Genomic DNA, 25090 nt, shown 5'->3' on the forward strand with positions numbered 1-25090 from the left:
TGTTACAGAGGTATATCTTCACTACAAATTTGAGAAAAATTTATATTTTCTGCCCCTCTAATATGGTCTATCTTGTTTTGCTGTCTGAGACTATAATTCTCAAAATTTGCATTTTCTTTTTCAGTAGGGGGAAATGAATGTAAGCAATTATAAACATCTTAATACAGAAGGATATCAATTCTCAAAAGTGACTAAGTTCCCTTTATCCCTCTTGAACATCCATAAGTTGAGGATCATCTGAGTTGCATCCAAGAACAGTTTTATCCCTTGGTTTCTTATTTGCTTGGAAGGCATTTTCATAACAAAGTACTGGTTTAGTAAAAGCAATAAATAGGAGTCTCCATGCAAGAGAAACTGGAGTTTCCTAACATGCAGATGATTTTAAAAATAAAAATAAAAAATAAGGTGCCTTGAGATGCTGGCAGTTTTAACAATTGGAACCAAAAGTTCTTAGGTATATTTACATCTTAACTGCTCAATTTTACCTTACTACAAGCTTCAATTTAGGAAAATATACAGTACTTTTGCATATAATGGTACCTTTTGAGCCCCTGAGTCAAGTAGAGAGGATTTAAATACAAAAAGGAAAACAGCCATTAAAAGCACTTACATTGTATGTGGAGTAAATAGTACAAAATGATTATTTTCCTGGAAGACCAGGATCAGAAACATGCCTATGAAGACCCAAGATTCCTACAGTGCTTAAGGAAGAATCTGGCAAAGAAGGATGCCTTATTGGGTGAAGGTAAGTTTTTCTTTGCCGCAGGTGAAGCTCTAGAGAGACATCACTGTCTTGTTTTAAAAGTGAAGTCAAGTTGTCTTCTGAAGCTGTGTTCAGATGCACTCCACTTGAAAGGGATTCTTTGGATTTAAGTTTGGATTTTTCAAGGTCTAGAAATTCAGGACACTGATAGAAAGAAAAGAGAACACATTTTTATAATTCACACCAACAGTCATCTAAAATTAATTTATAAAATCCAAGTAAGTTCCCCACCCCCCCCTTCTGTTAATCTTATCAGTGGTGTTGAATTAACCAGGGTTTCTGTCCTAAAATGGTCAAGACATTGGAGGCCCCATGATCAATTTAGATAATCCTGAACAATTCTAAGAACTTTAAGTTTACTCTGGCATCAAAATGATCTGAGTTTTAAAAATACTACCTTGCTTTGAGTTTTCAAAATAAGTTTAACTCAAAATTTAAGACAGAGCTGTGATGGAAATTATGGTCACTTGGAGATTACATTGGTTGGGGAGGGAAGAAGAGAATAAAAGAAAGGAAGTAAAATCATCACTCCTGTCTGATGATACTATTTGAATCCTCTGAAAACAAAGAAAGAAATACATAGTTTTACATATTTTCAAGCCATTAAAAACTAAAGATAATGTCTGTTTTCACATTTTAAAAAGATTGCTATTACTTCCCCTCTGTCACATCTGTTATTAATGTGATTTCATTACCTAGAATGTTTTACAGTAACTTACCAAACATTTAAAAAACTTTTACAAGGTTATTCTATAAATCCTTGTTGAAAGCATCATTTTTTGGTATAATTTGGCCATGATGTTTAAGTATTTAAAGCCAATGTCCACGATGGAATTCCAATGGAGTTAAACTTATGATATTAAAAAGTTCAAAAGGTACAAAGGAAGCAATCAAGAACGTGAACAGAGAGCCTACAGAATGGGAGAAAAATCTTTGCCAGATAGAGCATTAATCTCTAAGATATACAAAAAAGTAAAAAAAACAAAAACAAAACAAAATAAAACAAAACAAAAAACCAAAGAAAAATAGCCCAATCAATAAAAGGGCAAAGGAACTGAACAGGCACTTCATAGAAGAGGAAATATGAAATACAAATGGTCAACAAATATATGAAAAAATTTTCAAAATCTTTAGCAATTAGAGAAATTCAAATTAAAATTAGACTGAGATTCCATCTCATTTCAGTTGGAATGGAAGTTATCAAGAATACAGAAACAATAAATATCGGTAAGGATGTGGGGAAAAGGTACACTCATACATTACTGTTGGGACTGCATATTGGTGCAACCACTATGGAAAGCAGCATGGAAATTCCTTAGAAAACATGGAGTGGAACCACTATTTGATCCAGTTATCCCACTCCTCAGCTTATACCCAAAAGACTTAATCAGCATACTACAGTGATACGGCCACATAAATGTTTATGGCAGCTCAATTCATAATAGCCAAAGTATGGAACCAACCTAGGTGCCCTTCAACAGATGAATGTTAAAGAAAATGTGGTATATATACACAATGGAGTATTACTCAGCTGTAAAGAAAAATGAAATTATGGCATTTGCTGGTAAATGGATGGAAATGGAGACTATCATGCTGTGTGAAATAAGCCAGTCCCCAAAAACCAAAAACCAAATGTTCTCTTTGATATGTGGATGGTAACACACAATAAGGGGATGGAGAGAACAGATGTTCATTGGATTAGTCAAGGGGGAATAAGAGGAAGGGAGAAGGGATGGAAATAGGAAAGACAGTAGAATGAATTGGACATAACTTTCTTATGTTCATATATGAATACATGACGGGTGAAACTCCACATCATGTACAACCACAAGAATGGGATCCTAGTTAAAGTAAGTTATACTCCATGCATATATAATATGTCAAAATACACTCTACTGTCAGCATATCTAAAAAGAATAATAAAAAATTCAAAAGAGTCCCCTTGGAGGGCTTCAGAGACAAGACAAAAGACACTTCATACTACCCCTTTTGCCATGCCTATCATACTTGTGAAAAAATTTAGAGATCTCTGGTGGGTGGGGCACAGACTACGATAATTTGAACCTCAGTTTGTAATCTGGCCAACTGCTATTTCATTTCTTCCTGAGATCCATACTCGCCCCCATCCTTATCAGTGTAGCGAATAACAAACTTTTTCCTCTAATGCACCTTTTGGATCTAGAGTTATTTCTCAGCTTTCAAATCTCTACGGCATCTAAAGTTACTTAGGTTGATTCTTGAAAAGAGCATTCATTTTAAAAAATGATAATGTTTAAAATTATTCTTCCATGTCCATTCTCTCTAACTTTAAAGGCACACAATACAGATTACAGAGCCCATTTTCAAAAATCCTAGTTGAGTAGAAAGACTGATGGGGATGGAAATCTACTTTCTGCAGCATTCCAAGTAACTTATTCAAGCGGTCCCTGGAAACACACTTTGAGAAATACTCTTGGTTGAATAGCATCTACACTTACTTGTGAGGAAGGGCTGAAACTTCGGTCCGTTTTAATGGATGCTATGGGATGGCTGGTTCTCATCAGGCGGAGGATGGGTCTCTGATACTCTGCTCCTGCAGTTACCATACTGTAGGCTGGGGGGACCACAGTAGTTTGTTTCTGCAGCAGCTGTAAGATGGTCTGGATATCAGCAGTCATTTGGGATTCAAGTCTGTAGGACGGACAGAAAAAAGAGAAAGAATTCTAAAACAGTCCAGAATTGCAAGAGCATCTGAATAAACTTCAGCACTACCAACCAAGAAGACATGGCCTGCTTTAAACAAGAAGGACAGGAGAGGGAGCACAGGGATGCTTTCCTAGCTGATGCTCATTTTCTGTGTCTCACTAATGATTCCAACAAAGAGCATTACTTTGCTTCTCACTTAAAGCGAATTAATAGAAATACAAATGAAGGGAAAAGACTGTATTTGTACTAATGTTTCTTGATTTCCAAATGTAAAACATGCTGAGAATCTATTTTTAATCAGTAATTGTCTTTGCTTTTATATTTCTTTCATAGTTACAAAAATTTCAGGAATATTTCTTAAGTGTTTCAAATTTATATTATTGTTAATTAATCTTTTCCTTCTTATATTCATAGCAAGTATTGTTTATTATTGATTGTATTCTTTCTTTAATGTTAAATGATGTTAAGTGCTAAATTCCTTTCCCATCTATTGGGAATTGATATTTAAGAAGAGGAAATGTAAAAATCCACTTGCTTCTATGTCCCTCAGGTTTGCACAACAGCCAGTATGGCTATTGTTTCCTAAAAAACTTACAAGTAACTCACTGGCTTATTAATTTCATTCTAATTTTAAATTAAGTTTCAAAGGAAAATGGCAAATACGATTGGTCTGACTCCCCTCTGCTGTGTGTGTTAACACCATTAACGACAGAGGAAATTCCATGGGCATAAAAGCAGAAAATTTGGGCCATATACCTTTATAGAGAGTTCTTTTAGCTCTTTCACTTATTCTCATTGTTTTACCTCTGAATGAAAAAAATGCAAAGAAAAGATCAATCTTTGAACTAAATTTGCCTTATTAAATATATGCTGTATTTGTGGAGTAAATTAGCCTGTGATTTGAAAGAAAAGCAAAGAAATGTAGAAAACTTAGGAAAGATCAGTATTTTATTTTTACTTTTTAATATTAACACTCAAATCTTCCTTCTGAGAATCATAATCACATATTCTTAAAGGTTTTCTATAGTTGATAAATACAGCTAGATAGCTCCGTGTCTTCTAAGCCAGCAGCCCTTAAACTACACCTGATTATGCCTTGAAAATGCCAATGCCACACACCAAAAAGGGACACTGAATTGTCCAACCGATTTACCTACTTGTTACCTGCAAGTCTGATTTAATTTTTATAGTACCCACTAAACAGATCCATTATTTTATTGTTATGAATCAATTTTCCTTTTTATTCTTTGAGGTCCATCTCAAAGTTGATCTGTATCCCCAAATCTTAACATATTTAGCTCATTCAGAGTTACCTCCCCTCTTCTCTGAGCTCATGAAGAAAATTTCACAAAATTCATCATAAATATTTCTGAGATGAAATAATTCACCTCATTTTTAATAACTTTTAATAGTAAGCAGCTTACATGACATTTATTATCATTACCATTATAGCCAACATAGGTCATTGAATATAAAGGGTTTGGGAGCTGAGATAAAAATTTCAGTGGGATTCAAGACCCAATGGACAAAAATTATGATGTTTTTGAATCCTGTAAAAATCTTAAACAGTAGCAGTCTCTGAGAAACAGGATCTTTTTATCATGCATTTTTATCTATTTGAATCATGTGCCTGAGAGAAAAATCTATCAGAGGTACTGCTTCAGTATCCACAGGCCCAGCAACCTGTGGCCCTAAGTGGGCCTCATGCACACAAGAACGGCACGTACAGTTAAAGTAGTAGCTGAAGGGTGAGACCAGAGACCATTCATATTGAAATAATTTAGTTAAGAGTGTAGACCACTATATCCACCTTGTCCATTCTGGGAATACTTTGCTTGGAAAAAGTAAGATTACACCAATAAATAACTTCACTACTCCAGGAATTTTTTATAAATAAACTCAATGGAGATAGCTGTGTGATCATCAGGAACCTCTTACAATAGCAAAACTTAATTCATACAAGACTTGCTTCAAGTTTCTCACCACCTGAGCCTGTTACTCCAGATGGATTATGTCATGTATTTGTCCAATTTCAATCAGTTCCTTACCTTGACAGGCCCAAACTCAAAATCCTGTAAATATCCTACTTTTTACTGCTGAGCCTTAGTCTTGTGGATGGTCTCCCTTCTGCATTGATTTTGAATACTTAGTTTTGTCTTATTAACTGGTTAAATGAAATTTGGAGTAGTTCAACAAAGAGGAGCTGTAGTAAAAACTTTCTTTACTATGCATAGGATTATGTTTTTATGTTTTATGATTAGAGTCTATTGACTTAATTACAGTGGACTCTTACTGAAACCAAATTATGTGCTTTACTCAGGAGGAATTACAGAGAATTAAACAATAATTCAGCTTGGTCTTAGTCTTTAAATAGAAAATGACCTAGTTTTGGAATTTTATTTTTTTATCAGGATAGCTATAAAGTTGTTGAAAATGAATATTTTCATTCACTCATTCAAAGACCAACTCTATACCAGGAATGGTAATAGGTAGAAGTTTAGGGGAGAATACGATGGTGAATAAATGTGGAATCTGAGCTCAGTGCTGTCAGGAGCTGATCACTTAGGGAGAAAAAAATGAAGGAAGTGCATGAATAACTAACACTAGATGAAGCAGGTGCTCAATGTCATACTAGAGGCATACAGACAAATTGCTCTGGATGTTCTACAGTGGAAGGAGTCATTACTCAATTTTTACATTTTCTAATTCTCTTTTCTCAATGTGTCTCCCTAAGCCAGAAACATTGGACATCCCTGGGAGCTTGTTAGAATGTGGTGTCTGCCAATTCTAGACTTATCAATCCACTTAGAAACTTCATTTTAACAAGATCCCCAGGTGATCCCAATGCACATTAAAGTTTGAGAAGTATTGCTGAAGAATTGAGTATTAATAACATCTAATTATGTATATCTCTAGGGTACATACACACACACACACACACATATACACACATACATATATACATATATGTAAACCTTTTTTTGGGGGGATACCCGGAACTAAACTCAGGGGCACTCAACCACTGAGCTACATCCCCATCCCTTTTTTGTATTTTATTTTAGAGTACAGGGTCTCACTGAGTTGCTTTAGTGCCTCACTTTTGCTGAGGCTGGCTTTGAACTATTGATCCTCCTGCCTCAGTCTCCTGAGCTGCTGGGATTACAGGCATGCATCATCTCGCCTGGCCTATGTAAACCTTTAACTCTACTCTACATATAGCTTGGACATTAAAGAAGAGAAGAGGCAATAGCAAGAACCATTCAAGATCGACTGTTTATTTTGGTTTTTATTGCACTGTGAATTGAATATTGTATTTAGATGAGACAATGGCATGAGAATATACAGTTTTACATCTGAACAAATGCCAAAGTCAAATAGGGTAGACCCAACTCTAGAACATGTCCCAGGATTGTACCTCTGTGAAGCAGATCCTGAGTTAAGTTGCCCTCTTCAAATTTATTTCCCAGATATTTCTCTTACAGAACAAAGTAGAAGAAAGAAGTTTTTGGAGATGTGAGTGCAGTAAAAATGTAACTTTTTGAATTTTAAAATAGGCTAAACTTACTTAGGAAATAAAATGCGAAAATAATAGAGATAGAAAAAACAAGAAATAGTAATGGTGATAACAATTCAAAATGTTCAGAAAATATATACACAAGTATTAAAAGAAATTTAACTTCTGTTTTGACTGTGGAAAATTCATAGAAACATAATATACTAGCTGGATGTGGTGGTGCACACCTGTAATCCCAGTGACTTGGGAGGCTAAGGTAGGAGAGTCACAAGTTTAAGGCCAGTCTCAACAATTTAGCAAGGCTCCAAGCAACTTAGTGAGAACCTGTCTCAAAATTTGATAAAAGAAAAAGAAAAAAAGCTGGGATGTAGCTCAGTGGTAAAGCATCCCTGGGTTCAATTCCTAGTACATGATAGATAGATAGACAGACATAGATATACATCTTATATATATACTATATATATATATATATATATATATATATGAGATTATCATATATATATATGCTTGAAGTGATAAACTCATAACAACTCTTATTATTATTAATGGCAACAAGGGGTCACTGAAATCTCAATTTTGGTCCTAAAGGAAGGTTCAAGTCCAGAAATATGTGTGAAGTAAGAGAATACACTCAAATGAACACCAGTAATAGAAGTGAAGTTCATTGGTGATCAAATTTTATCTTGCTCCAAGTACATTTCCACAGGGCATAGCAGGTGTAGTCTCTAAGCAGTCAGCCCTCTGTATCTTTATGTTCTGTACTGGAGATTCAATTGAGCACATATTGAACATATTTGAAAAGAAATTGCACTTTTAGTGGGCACAAGAGACTTTTTCCTTGCCATTATTCACTAAACAATATACCATACCAATTATTTACATGGCATTTACTTTTGCTTAGATACTATAAGTAATCTAGAGATGATGTAAAGTATATGGAAGGATGTGTATATATGCAGATACTATGCTATTTTTCAAAAGGGACATTTAATATCCAGGGACTTTGGTACCCAAGGGAGGTCCTGGATCAATCCCCTTTGAATACCAAGGGATGACCATGTATTATTTCTGTTCTTACAAAAGCATTGCAAGTAGGTGTGAGTAAAAATAGAAAACTGAGACTAGGAAAGTTTATATAAATGCCCTGTCATTCTGTAAGTAGTTTAAAAACTAGTTAAGACTTTTATTTAGGTTAACTAATTTGTACTGTTATCATTATGCTAAAGAAATCACTGCTTCCCTTGTCACGTGTCATTCACCCAATCACTTATTTTTTCAACTTCCACCATGACTATCACCAGCATGGATAGAATACCTAGGAAATATTAATCATAGATAGTAAGTAAACCTGTAGTTTATGTGGTATATGCAAAACTCAGATATGCTAACTATAGATGGGTAAACAAGTACCTTGTTAGACATGGGCAGAATTCACAAGATACATTAAATTCATTAAATTCACACATGAATGCTAGTACCCAGTAAGGTATAGCAAAGATAGAATAGAAATATGATGCACCCAACAAGAGACAGAAAGAAAAAGTTTTTCCCATGTTGCCTCTGGGAAGACAGCTGCCTCCCTAACATTTGATCATCCATTAGGGACACCCAGTGTCTCATTCTGGCTCCCCACGTGCTCTACCTACTAAAGGCTAATAAAACACATGACTGTTGTGCAGGCTAACTCAAGAACCACAGCTGTGGTCAGGTGTATCAGGTCTTGTGTTTCTTTTGTAGACATGATGCAGGACACTGGCACAAGATACTTTGGTTTTTGTCTCTGGGGAAAGGTCAGTTTTGGTCCTTGTACCATGGACAGGAAAAGGTTGATGTATGAACATTGTCTAAACCAGGATTCAGGTAGTGTAGTTCTTTTACCATATTTGCATTTATTTAAAATAAATCAGTTGCCCCATCTAGTTCTTAAATCCCAGTGATTTAAGCATTTTAACTTAGTCCATGCAGTTTTGTCTGTGGCTATGGTATACTTGAAGGTTACTATTGGATCAAGGCAAATTCCCAAATGAAACACAAAGCAGCTACTGAGTCACACTCAGTCTTACCTGTTTTCTGATTCTTTTTAACCAACTTCATTTTAAAGACCTGGCCAGACTTGTGTGAAATAGTTACCTCCTGCCTAAAACCAAAATTTATTCTTCATATTAATCAGTTTAGATCAAAGATGAAGGAAATGGAAAGGTTCTGATCTTTAATTTGTGAGATTCTTAATTAATTCACATTTTTTGATAAAATTGACTAAGAACTATATGTTTAATTCACTATTTTGGTATTTTTAAAATACCATAAAGCCTGGCTAAATTACCAGAAACAACTATAAAGCATAAAAGGAGGATTAAAAGCAGAAAGTCATTAGTTAACAAATTAAATATGAATTATTTTGAAGGAAGTTAGCCAGTGATGGTGATATACTAATTTTAAGATAAAGAAAGAAAAAAATAGGATATATATTGCTCAAAATATAAAGTATAAATAAATGCTCCTTGCAACACAAATTGATAATTCTGTCAATTTCTGGAATTATTTTAAATAAGTATGTATGGAAAATATGGGAATTGCAATAAGAGGCATTTACTAGGAGCAAAGCTAGACCGACATATCTAATGGCTTGCATCATAATCTCCTTTGGCCCCACCCCTGCTGATACCTGTTAAGCTGCTCTTGAAGCAAATCTAATCTTTGCTCCACTTCTCCATAGGTGAGGTCACTTTCAGTTTCAGAGATTCCCCAGGCAGCTCGCTGAAGTGCTGAGGGACTACACTCTTCAGGCTGAGCCCTGGCATTGTCTCTTTCCCAGCTTTGTGTGTCAGTGATATCTGTGGAAGACAGCAAGTTAGACATCAACTTCTTCGGACACTCCTTTGCCTCAGAAACCACATATACCCACAACACAAGCTGCAAAGGATCTCAGGATATAACCCAGGAGTCAGAGGACCAAAGGGATTCAGGGACAATAATCAGGGGCCAAGACCAATTGGTGGCGGGGTCCTATTCTTACCCTGCCTGCCTTACCTCCCACATCCGTTTTCATAGCATTAATATCTTATAGAAGGTCAGGAATCTTGGTTAAGATTTAGTCTTCTTTCTATTGGTGCTATAAGAAGTTATGAATGGAACCATAATTGATTAGAGCACAATGGTTTCGTGCTTTTGAATTTGAGAGGAAATAACATGTTTTGTTTAGACTGTTTCTTTTAACATTTAAGATATTTAGGACTTTTTTCCTACAGAATAATAAGCATTCTTTATGATCCAGGAGAAAACTGCAAAGGAACTGCTGATCTTCCAGGGTAAATTCTCAGTCAGCCCAACTCTAAGTACAGCCAAGGAGTCACAAACTATTAAAGGGAGGAACAGTTTTAAAGTCTTCCAATCATGAGTTACTGCTCCATGTTTCTATGCTTCTTCGCTGCTCCTTCTGCACTATATTTTAATATCATCACATTGTTCTTCAATGGGTTTTTGTGGCTCTTTTTATATAGATTTCTATTAGTGTACTTTAAACAGTTTATTTGTTCCAGTCCCCCTTTCCAATCTTTGGGTGTCTGTTATGTGCCAGACACTATGCTAAATGTGGAGAACTTGAAGAGGAAGGAGACAAAGCCCCTGAACTTGCATTCAGTCTTAGCAACTTGGTGGTCATTTTTTTCATCCAGAGATTTATTTTTTAACATCTTTTAATTTACTTTTTCTCCTAAGAGCTGTATTTTCAAACCATCACTATTTGGGGGAAAAATTATCCTTCCTGTGTTACTTACATACTTCTAATGATTTTGTTATGCTTCTTACCCTCTATAAAAGTTATTAAAGAGTTGAAAATAAAACCCATGAAAAGATAAGAATAAAGCTGGGAGTTTATTTAAGAGATAAAGAAAACAATTTTTGTTTTTTTCCTTTTGGGAGGCATGATGGAAGTGAAGGATTATATCAAGCTGGTATTCCCTTTCACATGGAAATAACTTTGAATTAGAGAAAGTGATTTATGTTTGATAGAAAGACAAGCAAAATCTTGACAAATTCCTATGATAAGACATTGAGAAAATTTATATAGAGTTTTGGAATTTATATTCCTAGTAATTTTTAAAAGTTCAATAGAAAGTAACAATTGGTTAGGATTAGCTTATGATTCTAGAAATAGGGAACAGAGTAAGACTTCCTTTCCCATAGTTTCTCTAAAAGTACAGAGAGCTCAAATGCACCCTTTTTTAATAAGTAGAAGACAAAAAACACCTTCTGTATTCTTGCTTCATGGGTTTTCTCTCACTATAAAGATTATCACTGAATACACAGAAATTTTTATAATCAGGTGCCTATAATTTCAGTCTCAGTAGAAGAAGCATATCCAAAGACAACATGAGAAAAATATAAGACAAGGGTTCCTTGCTCTGTGGAAATGAGTAACAAATCTCAGAGAACTTACAAGGAACTCCAGAAAAGCTCCTGGTTATGGCTTCCTTACCCTCAAGATTCTGGTGTTTAGCTTTGGTTTTGAGAGTGATAGCTTGTTTTTTCTTTTGATATTTTATCAAACATGACAAAATATAACAACATAGAAAAATGATATTGCTGGAGTTTTAAGTAATTTATCAGCAGACTTTTACTGAGAAGTATGACTTGTTATCACAGAAATGTGAACCAATTTAAAATGCAAAACGATAATATAATAGTAAACCAGGTTTCAACTTTGGGCTAGCAATGCCAAGTAAGCATCAGAACACATATAAATGTTTTGGTGCTGCCAACACTTGTCCCTGTCTAGTCCTGATAGCCAGTTCATGTATGAACATTTCTTTAGAACAGCCAAGAACTGATAGGATTGAAATTACATGTTGTGCTCATAAGTTTTGTGCCAAAAAAGCATACAGAATTTCTGCATATGCTTAACAGCTCTCTCCTTTTCAAATCATATGTAATAAATTGATTTTTAAATGGCAAGGGTGAATCACATGTAATAAATTATGGAGGATAATATTTTTACTCCAGTGCTCAAGAAAAAAATGATTATCCTAGCAGAAACGAATGAAATGTATACTGTGAGACAGAAGCTTCCTTGATTATAATTTACTCTTTTATTAAAACCTAGAGATATGTGATTAGCTTGTTTTTAACAGGAATATAAAAAATGAGGAGTTCAAAGGTGAAATCCTGGCTAGTGGTCTTAATCAAATGAACATCCTTGTAGACACTTTCTAAATATAGCTTAGAAAGAATCTGCACTTGGTTGCCTTGGAAAATGTTGCTATAGTTGCAAGACACATTTCTCCAAATGGATGAGCAGAAAGTAAACTAACTTTACTCTGGTACACAATTTTCCTAGAGTCAACTTTCGACCTCAATATAAGTAGAATCAGAGTTCACTTAATCTTTTTTTTTTTTTCCATCTTTCCTTTTTTAGTTTTGCTTTAATGTGCTGTGAATCGCTTGTCTGTTGGATTCAATATGACAAATTCCAGGAATACAAGGGAGTGAAATTTCCTATTAATGTTGAAACAAAACTTTGTGAGGATTTAGTAGTTCAATCTGTGGCAGTTACAGCTACATCTTACGTATTATTAAAGTTTTGAACATTAAACAGGATTTCACCTTAAAAGTCATTAGGGAATAAAATTTGCAGTGATCAATTTTAAAATTCTCTATTGGATAGTCGTATTAATTAGTCACGTTAACAATCACCCTGATTGAAGTTATATGGCATCAATTATGGTTATTTAATTGACAGGCATATTTAGTTCTGCATTTCCAAGCTAATTAGTTATTGTCTGAATAGGTGTTATACTGAACATTTTTTTAAATTAAAAACTTAGAGATGTTAAAATTGTTAGAATATTATTTTTCTTATGGGACACTTAGAATAGTTAATTAAATATTGGAAGAAGTAGCAAAGAAAAATATAAGATGAAAGGTATTAGAATTCACTATCAGGGAGAATCGTTATAATGTCAAATAAAGTCCCCAAAATATATCTTTAATGACTTGTCACTTAGGAGTGTAAACACTAAAGAAGAAACACTAAAGAAGAAAACAACAAAAAAGCACTTTTTTTTTTTTTTTCCAATAGGCCCACATTAGGCTGACTTTTAGATATAGTAGAGATTGTTCAGCAAGTTCTTTGGAACTTTTGACTTCCATGATACAACTTGTTTCTATTCTTAGCACTTCTCAGAATCCATTTTCATAAATAACTAAAATGGGACATTTGGTAATCACATCTAATATTCCATTCTTCCACTGTGATAAATGAGGTACTATTTTCATTCACTTCATCAAGAATTTTGATTGTCCAGAGGACATTTGCATATATTCTTAGCTTATTTCCATGTGAGATCATGGCAAAAGCTGATCACATGATATGGAAAGTAACTCTGGAAAAATATAAAGCCTAAACATCCTAGATTTAATAAAACCTTTGTTGTTAGATATAATCCTTTGGTATAATGGTGTGATAATAGATAATATGTACTTACTTTGTGCTATAAGTTTGTTATCCTGCCAAGTCAAAACATCTTATTTTTTCTTCATTTTTGTTATATTTTTTGATGTTTTCTTATGCTTTCTTAATATGTATATTTTTATGCATCCAGAGACATATTAAATAGATTGAAAGATGGAAAAGTAAAACCTATGAGAAAATACTAAATAGGTTGGGGATTTTATTTCAGAGAAAGTCACTTATACTTTAATTTGGTTAATAATCATAACCAATGAATTGGGTGGATACTATTATTAGTATATTTTTAAAATACAACTGTGTCTTAAGAAATTTGTTAAATCACATATCCCAAGTCATAAAGGGAGCAAATGACAGATTTGGTTTTGGACTCCTGTCTCAAAATAAAAAATAAAAAGAACTGGGGACATAGCTCAGTGGTAAAGCACCTGTGGGCTCAAATCCCAGTACAAAAAAAGAAAAACAGAGAGTATACTTTATTCAGGATAGTTCTCTTGTTTTGTCATAATTCACAGTACAATGATTCTTTTTGGCATGTATTATAGTATGATTGCATTGACTTTTGAAATTTTAAAACTATAGTTTTGGGAATAAGAAATTGGTACAGAAGATATATATAAAGAACCAACCAGTTAACTTTCTTAAAATAGTCATGGATATTCTCTCCACATAGGAACTTCAATAGGCTTTCCCACAGCTTTCTACCTATAGTTATACCTAGTTGACCACAAATACCTCTCATGCTGACATTCTTTGGAAACAATTGACATTTATTCTAGAACTATGCAAACACCATGTTGTAGATGGTCTCAAATCTCAACTCTTTACAGACATTTCATGAATTGGAAAGATTAGATTAATATGTGTTGGTACAGTTCTTAATTTGTGAAAAATCACTATTGTCTGTTTAGCACTGAGGAGAGACAACCTGATTCCTGATTCTGGATTACCTTTGCAAGAGTGGCTTTTTTTATTGACGTGAATTCTTCCTGAGGTGGGCATTACTTCTTCAAAATGGAGCCCAGCTGCTTTCCCTGTTCTTGGAGTAGAGTCTACGATTCCTGAGAAGAGTGGCTTGTGTTCATCATCAATGGAGGAGATGAAAGATGATGATCTACTTTTTTTCTCTTCAAAGTGTTTCTTGGAACTCTGATAATGCCTTATGGTATCTGCAGAATCTTCAGGATCATTTGTACTGCTTTCTTTGCCAAAATCTACAGAAAAAAGGTATAGTAGATAATAAAATATGAGACACCATGCATGCTACATACACTAATTAGCTACATACAAACTACCCTTTTCCTATTATAAATGTAGTTGCTTGGAGACTTTTTTTTAAAATAGGGGATATTAGACTGTCCTAATGAGATAAATTATTCATTTCAAACTTAAAAGAAATTTTAGAACAGGAAAGTTAAGGTCTCAGAGCAAACTATAAGATAACCTGCAAACTTACTTATACATGCTCAACTTTCATTTGTATTCTTAGACTCTTGTGCACTGTCTCTTTAGGGAAATGAAAAAGACAAGGAAAAATGTGTCCCAATTCTAAAATATCACTACTATGCAACTTTTATTTGTTTTTAACCTCCATGCTTTATCATCTATGGCAGTCATTCACACATTGCAAAGGTCAAAATCGGAAGCCTCCTTGTATTAAAAGCTTGCCAGATGAATTTCAACCTTAGTTCAATGCATATAATGGCCTTAACATTCCAGAAAGTTTGGTCATGTAGCATAATGCAAAGAATATAGCTTAAATATAGTAATTGAGGTAGGTTTTACCTAATTACAATAAAGTTGCTAGTACATATTGACTGTTTTATACTGAAATGTCAGGATAATTTCAGCCCCTGAAGGTTGTGTTAGAACATATTTCAGCAGAAAAAACCCAGAGACAAACCTCAGAACTTGTTTCTATTAGTGTCCTGCGGAGACAGTATAATTCTCCATCTGGCTCCTGCTAATAACTAACCAACAAAACTCCAAGAGGTCTATCATTTTCTAGAGAAATGGTGAAGACAGTGTCCCCATCTACTCTGTGCCTGAGTGTGCTTACTTTGTTATTTATAGAAGGCCAAATGAATTGATTTAAGGCCACTTCAGAGAAAATTCCAAATGCTTTTTAAAATTCCCATATGGCATAGAAATTAAACAAAGGTTTTTTTTTCTTCATTTTTAAGCCATAACTTAAAATACAAGAAGCCAGAATGCAGCCCAAAGTAAAAATGAATAGAGGTTAAAAATAACTTTGAAGTGAAATTGTTATTAACAAGTTTATGCTCAGTCAATTAAAGTGAAATCTATAAAATGCAGATTATTTATTTTAAGATTTCATGCTTGCTCAGTGATCCTATCATTGCTGAGAAGACCACAGACTTTTCAGTCCCAAACATGGAAGTCATCGATGATTAGTTGGCATTACTTATATGTCCCCACTCAACCACTTATCTAATTGGCTATATACATTCAGATCAGCTATTCTTAGAGACATGTTTCTCCAGTGTCTCTGACACAGCTCTAATTAAAAGTCACTCTTGTTCCCTTCCTCCTTCTTTATCTTAAACTTCTTCTTTCTTCCAAAGCCCTCTGAAAATTTGTTCAACATTCTCCACTTTTTGAACACAGCATTTTTTTTTTCTCAAAAAATAGTGGCTACCAATTTCATGTTAGGAGATACCAAAAAAAAAAAAACAGAAAGGAAAAACTTCATACATCATACATCTAAATTATCATCATATCAAGTCAGTGAATTTCAGGAATTTGCTTCCTGAGTAAACCATATTGTAGTCCATGGCTTGAACACCAGTGGGATTTGAACCAGCCTGGATTTTTCATCTTCTTTCCCAGCAGAATTGAATATAAACTGAATTAACCTTTAATTCATATATCTCTTTTGTATTGAATGTATACCACAAATTAATAATCCATTTGTCTCTTTGGCTCAAGAGGCCTTGGGGACTCCATAAAATATCAAATCCTTACACATGTCTTACATACTGTCTTACCTACTATGTGGGTCCCAGTTTTAGTTCATTAGCTTATGTTTGATTTTGGATTTTTAGGGACAAGATTCATTAGTTAAAATATATTTTTAGGTTTTGTTATAACACAGATTTTAATTCAGGACAAAATGTAGAGAATGAGAAATTACTAATATTTTGTTCACTATGGTAGATGAGTGGATTATTCCCTATGCATAGGACCTAAATCCTCTAGCATAAATTCCAAGTAAAAGCAGAATCCTAAAAAAGAAAGAAAAAGGAGATATTTTTTAATTTTTCTAGTTTTGTAGAGAGGAAAATCCCCACATTTATTTCTCTGCTTCACAGGCCTATCATCTAGACCACATGAACTGTTGCTTTGATGCAACTCCACTGAAACAACATTTTTCTATTCCTTACTAGATAAATTAAGGTTTCATTTTCTGTCATATAAAGTGAAATTTAAAGTGACAATCTATTTGTGGATTAAAAATGGAAACTGCTTGGGCTTAGGCTGGATGTTGGCAGATGTACTACATGAAATTGGGCAGCTAAAACGCATTATAATTAGCCTCCAGGTACTTCCAGATTTGATGGACTGCTCCATTTCTGCCTTTTTCTACTTAAACTGAATCATTTGATAGACATTAAATAGTATTAGGTACTATTTTTTCTTAATGCTATTCGTGCTCTGTGTAGAAATAGTATTCTGAGGACAGAAATCTGAGGGAGTTTTTACATTTTCTCTTTTTCAAGAGGTGAAATTGCATAATCACTAGATTCCATCATTTTACAAAGAATACTTTTGGCCTGTTTAAGCGTCAAATTTACTTTCTGATTCTGATTACTGAAAACCTTGTTTCTCTTTGTTATTCCTATTGGTTGTCCATATATCTCTTCCCCTTTTTGTGTCAATTCTAAAACATTTGTGATGTATTTTATGGGGGTCTCTTTAGTTTCAGAATGAATTTAAAATGATAGAATAACAGTGTCCTGACAGAGTGGCTGACCCATCTTAGAAAAGATAATAAAAAATCCTTCCATTTCAAAAACAATCTGGTAATGAACATTGGTGATTGCTTCATGTTTTATGGAGTCTTCCTCTCAGATTAATTACCATTTTTCGTTGTCAGACCCAACAGGGGGACATAAACTTTCATCCAACAGAAACATTTTATGTACTTTCTTGGCATTTGAGCTTTATGTTTCCCATTGGTGAAAATTTTGAGATAAACTGAGGAATTTCCAGCCAGTGCCTTATAAGAATTCTCATCAAAAGGTTGGAGGCTGAAATATAAGTCATGTGAGATCAAGTACCTCTACAGAGCAGATATGTTGAAAGGGAAACAAACAATCTTATTTTTTCTATAAAAACACAAGATTTCATGTTCTTAAGAACTAAGAAATGATGCACTTGGGGAGATGTTGGTCAAGAGATGTCGGTACAAAGATTCAATTAGGATGAATAAGTTCTAGAGATTTATCATGGTGACTATAGTTCATGTATGGCATGTTTGAAAATTATTGACAGAAGATCATCAATGTTCTAAGCACACAGAAAAGATAAATATGTAAAGCAATATGCATATCAATTATCTTGATTGCAGTAATCATTTTGAAATGTATACAAAAGCCAAAATATCCTATTGTACATCACAAATACATACATTGTTAATTTTTGTCAACAGTAGCACCACAGAGTTGGAAAAAAAATGCGTGTAGATATGACTAAGATGAATAATACTAAACTAATCCTTATTTGTTATTAAAGATAATTCAGAGACACCAATTATCATTTAATGTATTTAAATGATTAGTTTAATAAAACTAGAATTAAAACTCCCCTAATCTATATAAGCAAATTAATCAACATGTACATTTACCCCTTACATCAGTTACTTTCATACAAGTTATAAAAATGTCTTATTTTGGAGAAAAACTTCCAAATTTACTGGCTTTTGGATGGCAAGATGAAATCACTAAACAAATGATACAAGGAGATGATGCTACTTGTTATCCTTTGAAATGGGATGCATAGTGAGTTCAAGTCATTTGCATACTGTTTTCTGGAAAACTACATTTTTAATGAGAAAATGTGAGTTTCTCTTCCTCCCTTAAGATGTGTATCTCCTAAGGCATGTGGAGCCATCCAAACCCAAGCAAAAGAGAATGGGATCATGATTTCATCTTCATTTCCATCCACTTTGTTGCCATGGGTATGTCTTTAACACTAATTTTTTGTTTGTTTGCTTATTATGTTTTTGCTCTAATTTTTGCCAGTTTTTTTCTTTACAACAAGGCTTACTGTGATAATCTATTAGCAGGAGTGATGGAATCTTCTGAGATCAGGAAACTGTTTTCTAAGGTTTCAAAATTAAGAAAATGAAAAACAAAATCTCAGTTAGGAAGGACAAGCCCAGTATTCGTTTACTTTGCATGCTTATGTTTCTTTTGCTAAGAATACTCATTTTCTTTTTGACTCCATACATTTTTTGACATTTAATTGTGGCTAATTATATGTCTTTTTTTTTTAATTTTAGGCTTTCAGAAAAAGAATGGTGAAAAGATGTAGAGAAGCAATGGTTAGAAGAAGATACTTCAGTGGAGGTCTAATGAGAAAGGAAGGTCAAAGCATCTGTGCCTTCTGTCCTGAGATTCCCGTTAGATAATACCTCATGGTGGCCTACATCCTTTAGTTAAAAAAAAAAAGGTTAACAGTGGGCTTTCTCTTTAAAGTCACAACATCAGCAGGGATTATACATTGTAATTTTTCACAATGTTAGGGAGTTTCAAAACAGTAAAGTCAGTCAAAGAGTTCCTTCTGAATTTGATTTTCTTTTCACTACTTGGTACAAAAAGTACAAAATTAATTTCTTCAAAATTGTGGAGAAACCTTTAATTTTCCTGCTAAATTGTCTAGAAAATGTAATGAAAACTTTAAAAGTATACATCTTAATGTGTGTAGATCATTCAATTTAGAAGGAATTTCTGTTTGTCTCCTTGTTAACTAATGAAGAATTTTCTCTAGTAAGTAGAGACAAAGTTTTTAAAACTAAAACAGAAACAAAGATAAAAATATAGGCAAATTTAGCATGCAGTTGGCACTCAATGACTATTTGCCAAATGAATGGGTGGTTGATTGGTTGAGGCCTGTTACACTGCTGCCATGACTGGACTATTCTCTGCCAAATGGCTGTTGGCACCCTAATCAGCCATTAGTAGCTACTTCCATCCTGCATTTTTTCATCCACAGAAAGAATGGAGTGCTACATTCCAAATATTTGGTTGTATAAGCCCTATCATGAATGAATGAATGTATAATGATACTTTATACATATAATACATACACAGACATAATCCCTACATAGTTTATAATATAATAATACATGTCTCCTGTGCCATTATGCATGCTATTGTACTAATATTTTCTGTATATTATACACTACATACAACACATAATTTAAAAAAATACTCCCTTGACCCATTAGATTATCTTAGCACAACTCTGGAAGATCACTCAAACAAGAGACTATTTTTCAGCATTTACCTCACTTACTTCTTTGTGTCCCTGGTACTGAATAAGTCACTGAACCCTCATTTTTATTCTTTACTTTCTGTAACAGTAACATTTTACTTCCCCCTCAGAAAGTGCAGCAACTCTTCCTACAACATACTTAGTCATGCAGGAGAGATCCTGGGTACCTCCCTGCCACAATTTTGAGAATAGAACTAACTTCTTGAGGACTCCTTAAAAATTACAAGGTGTCTTCAAATTTGTACTTAAACTGACAACTCTCTTCTATAGAGAAGTTTATATCTTCAGAAGAAATGTGCACCTCATGCAGACAAACCACCTTCATCACTATCATTCTTATTATTTTTCATCACCTTGCCAGAAGTACTTCCCATCTCTTCTTTTTAAAGTACACTGTTTTGAGTGTGAACTCCTTAGCCACACATAGTAAGCACGACAGGAAGGGGCTGCAGGTGAGGAATGAAGCCCACAGCTTCCTGTCCTGTTGAATAGGCATCAAGTGAATATAAGACTCTACTTGTATTTGCCTCCACTGCACATGGTCTTCCTCTGGTTCTTGTGGCTTCTGTTGATTGATTTCCCAGTCATCAGTTCTCTCGGAATTTTGCTTTCAATGTTTTGTTTCTTATGAGCAGTAAACAAACACTAAAATAGTGCATTTTATGGGACACTTTTAGTTTGGGTACCCATATGTCATTTAGGATTAGGGAGTCCTCTGAAAGTTCTCCTTTCCTTTTCCTTATAGGTATGTGTTTTTCTCCTAGACACCGATTCTGCATCAAGAAGTGCAGAATAAATGGTCACCTAAAGAGCATTAGACTGGACTGATAGGGACCAAATTGCTTTCAGCAAATTTTACACTTGCCCACAGCACCATGGAATCCTGAGAACTCTGGAATAAGCTCTTAAGCACTGGATAACTGGAATCAATTGTGTTTTCACATTGTCCAATTCATGGTCACTCACAGATACACCAGGAAACTTCAAAAAGCTGCTGGCAGGTAAATCTTTTGCTATCTACACTTTATATAAAATGGATCTCACAGACTAAGCCTGTGATTAAAGGAAAAGTTTTAAAAATCAATAGAAATGTCTGGTTGCATGAACACAATACAAATTGTGACATGCTTTCAGGGCCTTATCAGGAGATAAAAATATTAGATTATTTCGCTTGAGAAATAGGAAATTGAATAAGATTGACAAAAGATTTAATAAATCTTCAACTACATGGGGGACATTATTATATAGACATCATTGTCAAGCTGTTCTTTATTTCCAGTGAGATAAAAATAGGAGATTAAATTCAGGATAAGGGAGTTAGATTAACTCTGTGGAAAAACAGCTTGACAGTAATGGTTCTGATTTTAGAAAAAGTCACCAAGAGAATACAGAAAGTCATGGCAGGAAAAACTTATTGCCTGTCTATGAATGGTTTATTGTTCTACAATTGGTCAGAGTATTCAACAGTTAACCCAACTCTTTAAATATTTATGAAGCATTCTTTGCTGAAGTTTGGTGGAGAAAAGAGCTAAATATATCAATAACCACTGAGCAGGGAAGATATTAACAATATCACAAGAGCTAAGTGCCTTGGGAATTCATAAAAGACCTTCTACATTTATGGAAATTGAGAAATAGTTCATGACAAATATGTTATTGGAAACTGATCAAGATAAAAAATATAATTTTGCGGGTGAAAAGTGGTATGGTATGGTTGTGTGAGTGTGCACAAACACACACACACATTTGAGGACAGAGCGGTAAACTCTGCTGAAGGGAATGATATCAGCAAAATCACAGAAACAATTTACATGGATGAGAAAGCAGTTTAATTCACTTGAAAAGTAGACCTGTCCTTTCCCCACAGTAAATGATCTCCTATGGGGAAAGGACTCAGAGAGTAGAGAAGAGTCAAGAAAATAATTTCAATTAAAAAAACAAAAGGGAAAAGAGAATCAAAAGGAAAATGATTCATTCTTTTAACAGTTATTTGTTGAGCAACTGCTGTGTTTCACTGAAGCTATGCAGAACCAAATATTTCCCAACTCCATGGGGTTTACAATATGGAGGCACACAACAGTGATTAAATAATGATGCAAATAAGCCTATTCATACAAGTAAAATAAGGGCTGCAGAGAAGATCAACTGATGGGGAAAGCGGAGTTGCTAATGGGGATAGTTAAGGGATGGCTAGTATATAAGACTAGGGAGGTAGGCAGAGACCAACCTTATTAAGAGTACAGGGAATGGGAAGTCCTTATGGACACTGAATATATGTGGGTAACAAAAACATAACAACATTCATTAAAAAAATTACCAGTGGTCCAGTATGGAGCATAAATGAAAAGAAGGGTGAGTTGAATGTAGAAAGGAAATTTGGAAAGTTATTTCTGCATTGCAGGGAGCAGATTATAGAATCTTGGCATGGGATAATGATTATGGAGATGGAGAGAAGCAATCTGGAAGGAGACCTTGCTTGAAGACTAAATGGAGATTTATTGTTTTAATAGGTTATAATATAACCTATTGCCAGAGCTGCTACAAAAGTTGAGAGCTTTGCTCCTAGATATCTGGTTTGTGTGGTTGATTGACCTGTGGCACCATTTGCAGAGGTGTGCATGTGGACGAGAAGATATGTATCTAGGAAGTATCCCTAGTTGAATTTAGGAAATGCTGAATTTGAGTACTTTTGAGATTTTAAGTGATGGATTAATAGATAATTCGATATAGAAGATTAAAGTTCAGATGATCTGTGATTAAGATGTAAATATGCACATCTCTTGTGTGATGGTCTAATTAAATAATAGGCATAAATGAGATAATCCAGGGAAAGAAAAATGTTATAGAATGAGAAGACAAGAGATATGATGCTTAAAAAATTCTAACAACTGATAAACTGCGTTACCAGATAGTGATCCTGAAATTATCTTCAGGGAGTTAGTGAGGGGACAAAGAAAATAGGAAGAATGAAGTGTCACAGATGCCAGGCAAATAATATTAAAAAAAAAAAAAAAAGAGTGGAATAGTCTCATCGTACCAGATGCTACTATGAGGACAAATAAGGTGAAGACTAGAATGTCTGTGTAGTCAGAAGGGGACAAGCATGGAGGTTTCCTCACGAAAGCTTTCTCTCATCTTCCCAGGAACACTTAAGTATAACCTTATCTGCATTCCACTAAGGTGCACTTATTCCTGTGACAGTAGTCACTATTTGAGGGTGGGGCCATCTCCCCCCATCCAAGGGAAGATGAGGATTGTTTTGTGTCCACATTCATGTCATATATACACACGGGACCAGAGAGGAGATTGAGACTTAAGAGTCCTTCCAGAACACTCTTTTCAGAATTCTAAGGCACAGTTATTCAACTATACTTAAATGACTTCTTCTTTTTAATCAATCCACTCTATTTCTTTATCCATCATGTCCTTGTAGATATCAGACACTTTTGTTAACTAGCATATTTGGGAGCTATCAATAAAAAAATCAGAAACCATATCTTTTGATTTGAAAAAAGCAAAGTATTTGTCCTCCTAAAACCTGAATTACTTTTGAGAGGCAGGCACTCTACGTGTTGGGCTATATCTCCAGCACCTGAATTACTTTTGAAATCAGACCTATAATGAGCATTTAAGTAAGAAGAGCTAATAACCACATGCTGTAGATTTAAACTTTAGGAACAGAGTAAATTACCTTTCTCTCCTTCACTTTCAAAGGACAATTTCCTCCTTCGAAGTTTACAATTTTCTCCTTCGGAGTCATTCGTGGATTGTGATCGTAGTAAGAGATCAGCCTTTGTTAATGGAACATGAAGATAAATGGAAGGTTACTCGACTTGAACATGGTGCATTGTCAGCGAACTCTTCACTACTTCATATCATCGCAACCACTTTGAGTCTTAATTATCAGATTGCAGGCAAACAAGTTGTCTCAATTATAAAATAGACCGATAGAACAATTCTAGTAGTTTCACCATCTGATGGGGAATCACAGTGGAAGTTATTTATTGGACCTGTTTCGGGACGATGCAGCCTTTTCCTTTATGTGGAATGTGTTTTATGCAACTGGGTAGAGTTAAAATGAAAAAAAAAACATTTCAAAACTATAGTCTCTATTTCTACCAATAAAAATGTTTAAACTGATTTCAATTAACTATGGTATTTAACTTACATGAATGAACACCAAGTTAAATTTCACAACAATAAATGAGGATAAATGCTTAGAGTCCTTTATTGTATTTGTTCCCAGCTCTTCCTTTCCCCCTGAGTAATTTGGACAATGTCAATCTTATATATAGAAAAGGAAGATCCTATTTAACTTATTTGGGTGCTGCCTGAAATTTTATGTAAATAAGAAGCTAAGGCAGATATTTATTGTTTTTCAAGACAAAATCAGAATGAGGTTGGGGACATTTGATTAGGATTTTGATGAAGTACTGAATTAAAATTATTACTAGAAATATGCTCTTAGTAACTTGAACATTTTACCAACTATTTTTTAAATCTTTCAGTGCTTTGAGAAGAAGCAATTATCTGTGCAGATGTATCAGGATTCTGAATGGCACCCTGGTGAACTTAAAAGTTGCTGCTTCTCTTAATGTTTCTCACAGTGCCTGGGGATGACTGTCACTCCAGGGAGAATTAAACCTACTACATTTTACCTAGATATTGACATAAACATCTTTTCCCCACCAGAGAGTATACTAGTTTGCATGTAAATATACCTGCAAGTATTTTCTGGCCAATATTGAGTTTCTCATGAAAAATTATTTAGAATTGGAGTAGGGGAGAAGAGGTTGCAGGGGGAGGAACCTGGTAATACATTGTGGATTACCATGTACATTCCATATTTACAGACTAGCAGTAAGTTCATAAGAGCTCATAGGACACATTCTCACAGTGGAAGAGAGGGAGGGGCTAAGAGCTGCACTCTAGAAATTCATTTTAGGTTAACTACTGTGTAGAGTTATTTAAAATTTTATTTCTATTAGACCATATATTATTCATTCTGAAGCATTAACTTTGATGCTATTGTAAAACCTGATTAATTTATACTTTTGTGATTTGAAAATTCTGTTAAATGTGGACCTAAACTTGCATAAGGCTAATCTTTTCATTATTATTGAGAATTGGTAAATGATGTGTG

The 25090-nt window shown here is 34.3% G+C and overlaps 1 protein-coding gene across 2 annotated transcripts in view; it reads right to left on the reverse strand.

The window, feature by feature from the left end:
• Positions 1–336: 336 nt before the first annotated feature.
• Kcnh7 (potassium voltage-gated channel subfamily H member 7) overlaps positions 337–25090 on the reverse strand; it is a 467633-nt gene continuing 442879 nt past the window's right edge. Inside the window, exons 11-15 of one of the 2 annotated variants that reach the window (XM_047545449.1) lie at positions 23639–23738; positions 14379–14642; positions 9628–9796; positions 3241–3433; positions 337–907 (exon numbers count right to left, since the gene is read on the reverse strand). In XM_047545449.1, the coding sequence (XP_047401405.1) occupies positions 641–907; positions 3241–3433; positions 9628–9796; positions 14379–14642; positions 23639–23738 (993 nt within the window). In that variant the 3' untranslated portion in view covers positions 337–640. Of the gene's footprint in view, positions 908–3240; positions 3434–9627; positions 9797–14378; positions 14643–23638; positions 23739–25090 lie in introns of those variants that run through there. The other variant, XM_047545450.1, reaches the window with a different exon arrangement.

Source organism: Sciurus carolinensis, chromosome 3 (assembly GCF_902686445.1).
Source record: "Sciurus carolinensis chromosome 3, mSciCar1.2, whole genome shotgun sequence".
Classification (NCBI taxonomy): domain Eukaryota; kingdom Metazoa; phylum Chordata; class Mammalia; order Rodentia; family Sciuridae; genus Sciurus; species Sciurus carolinensis.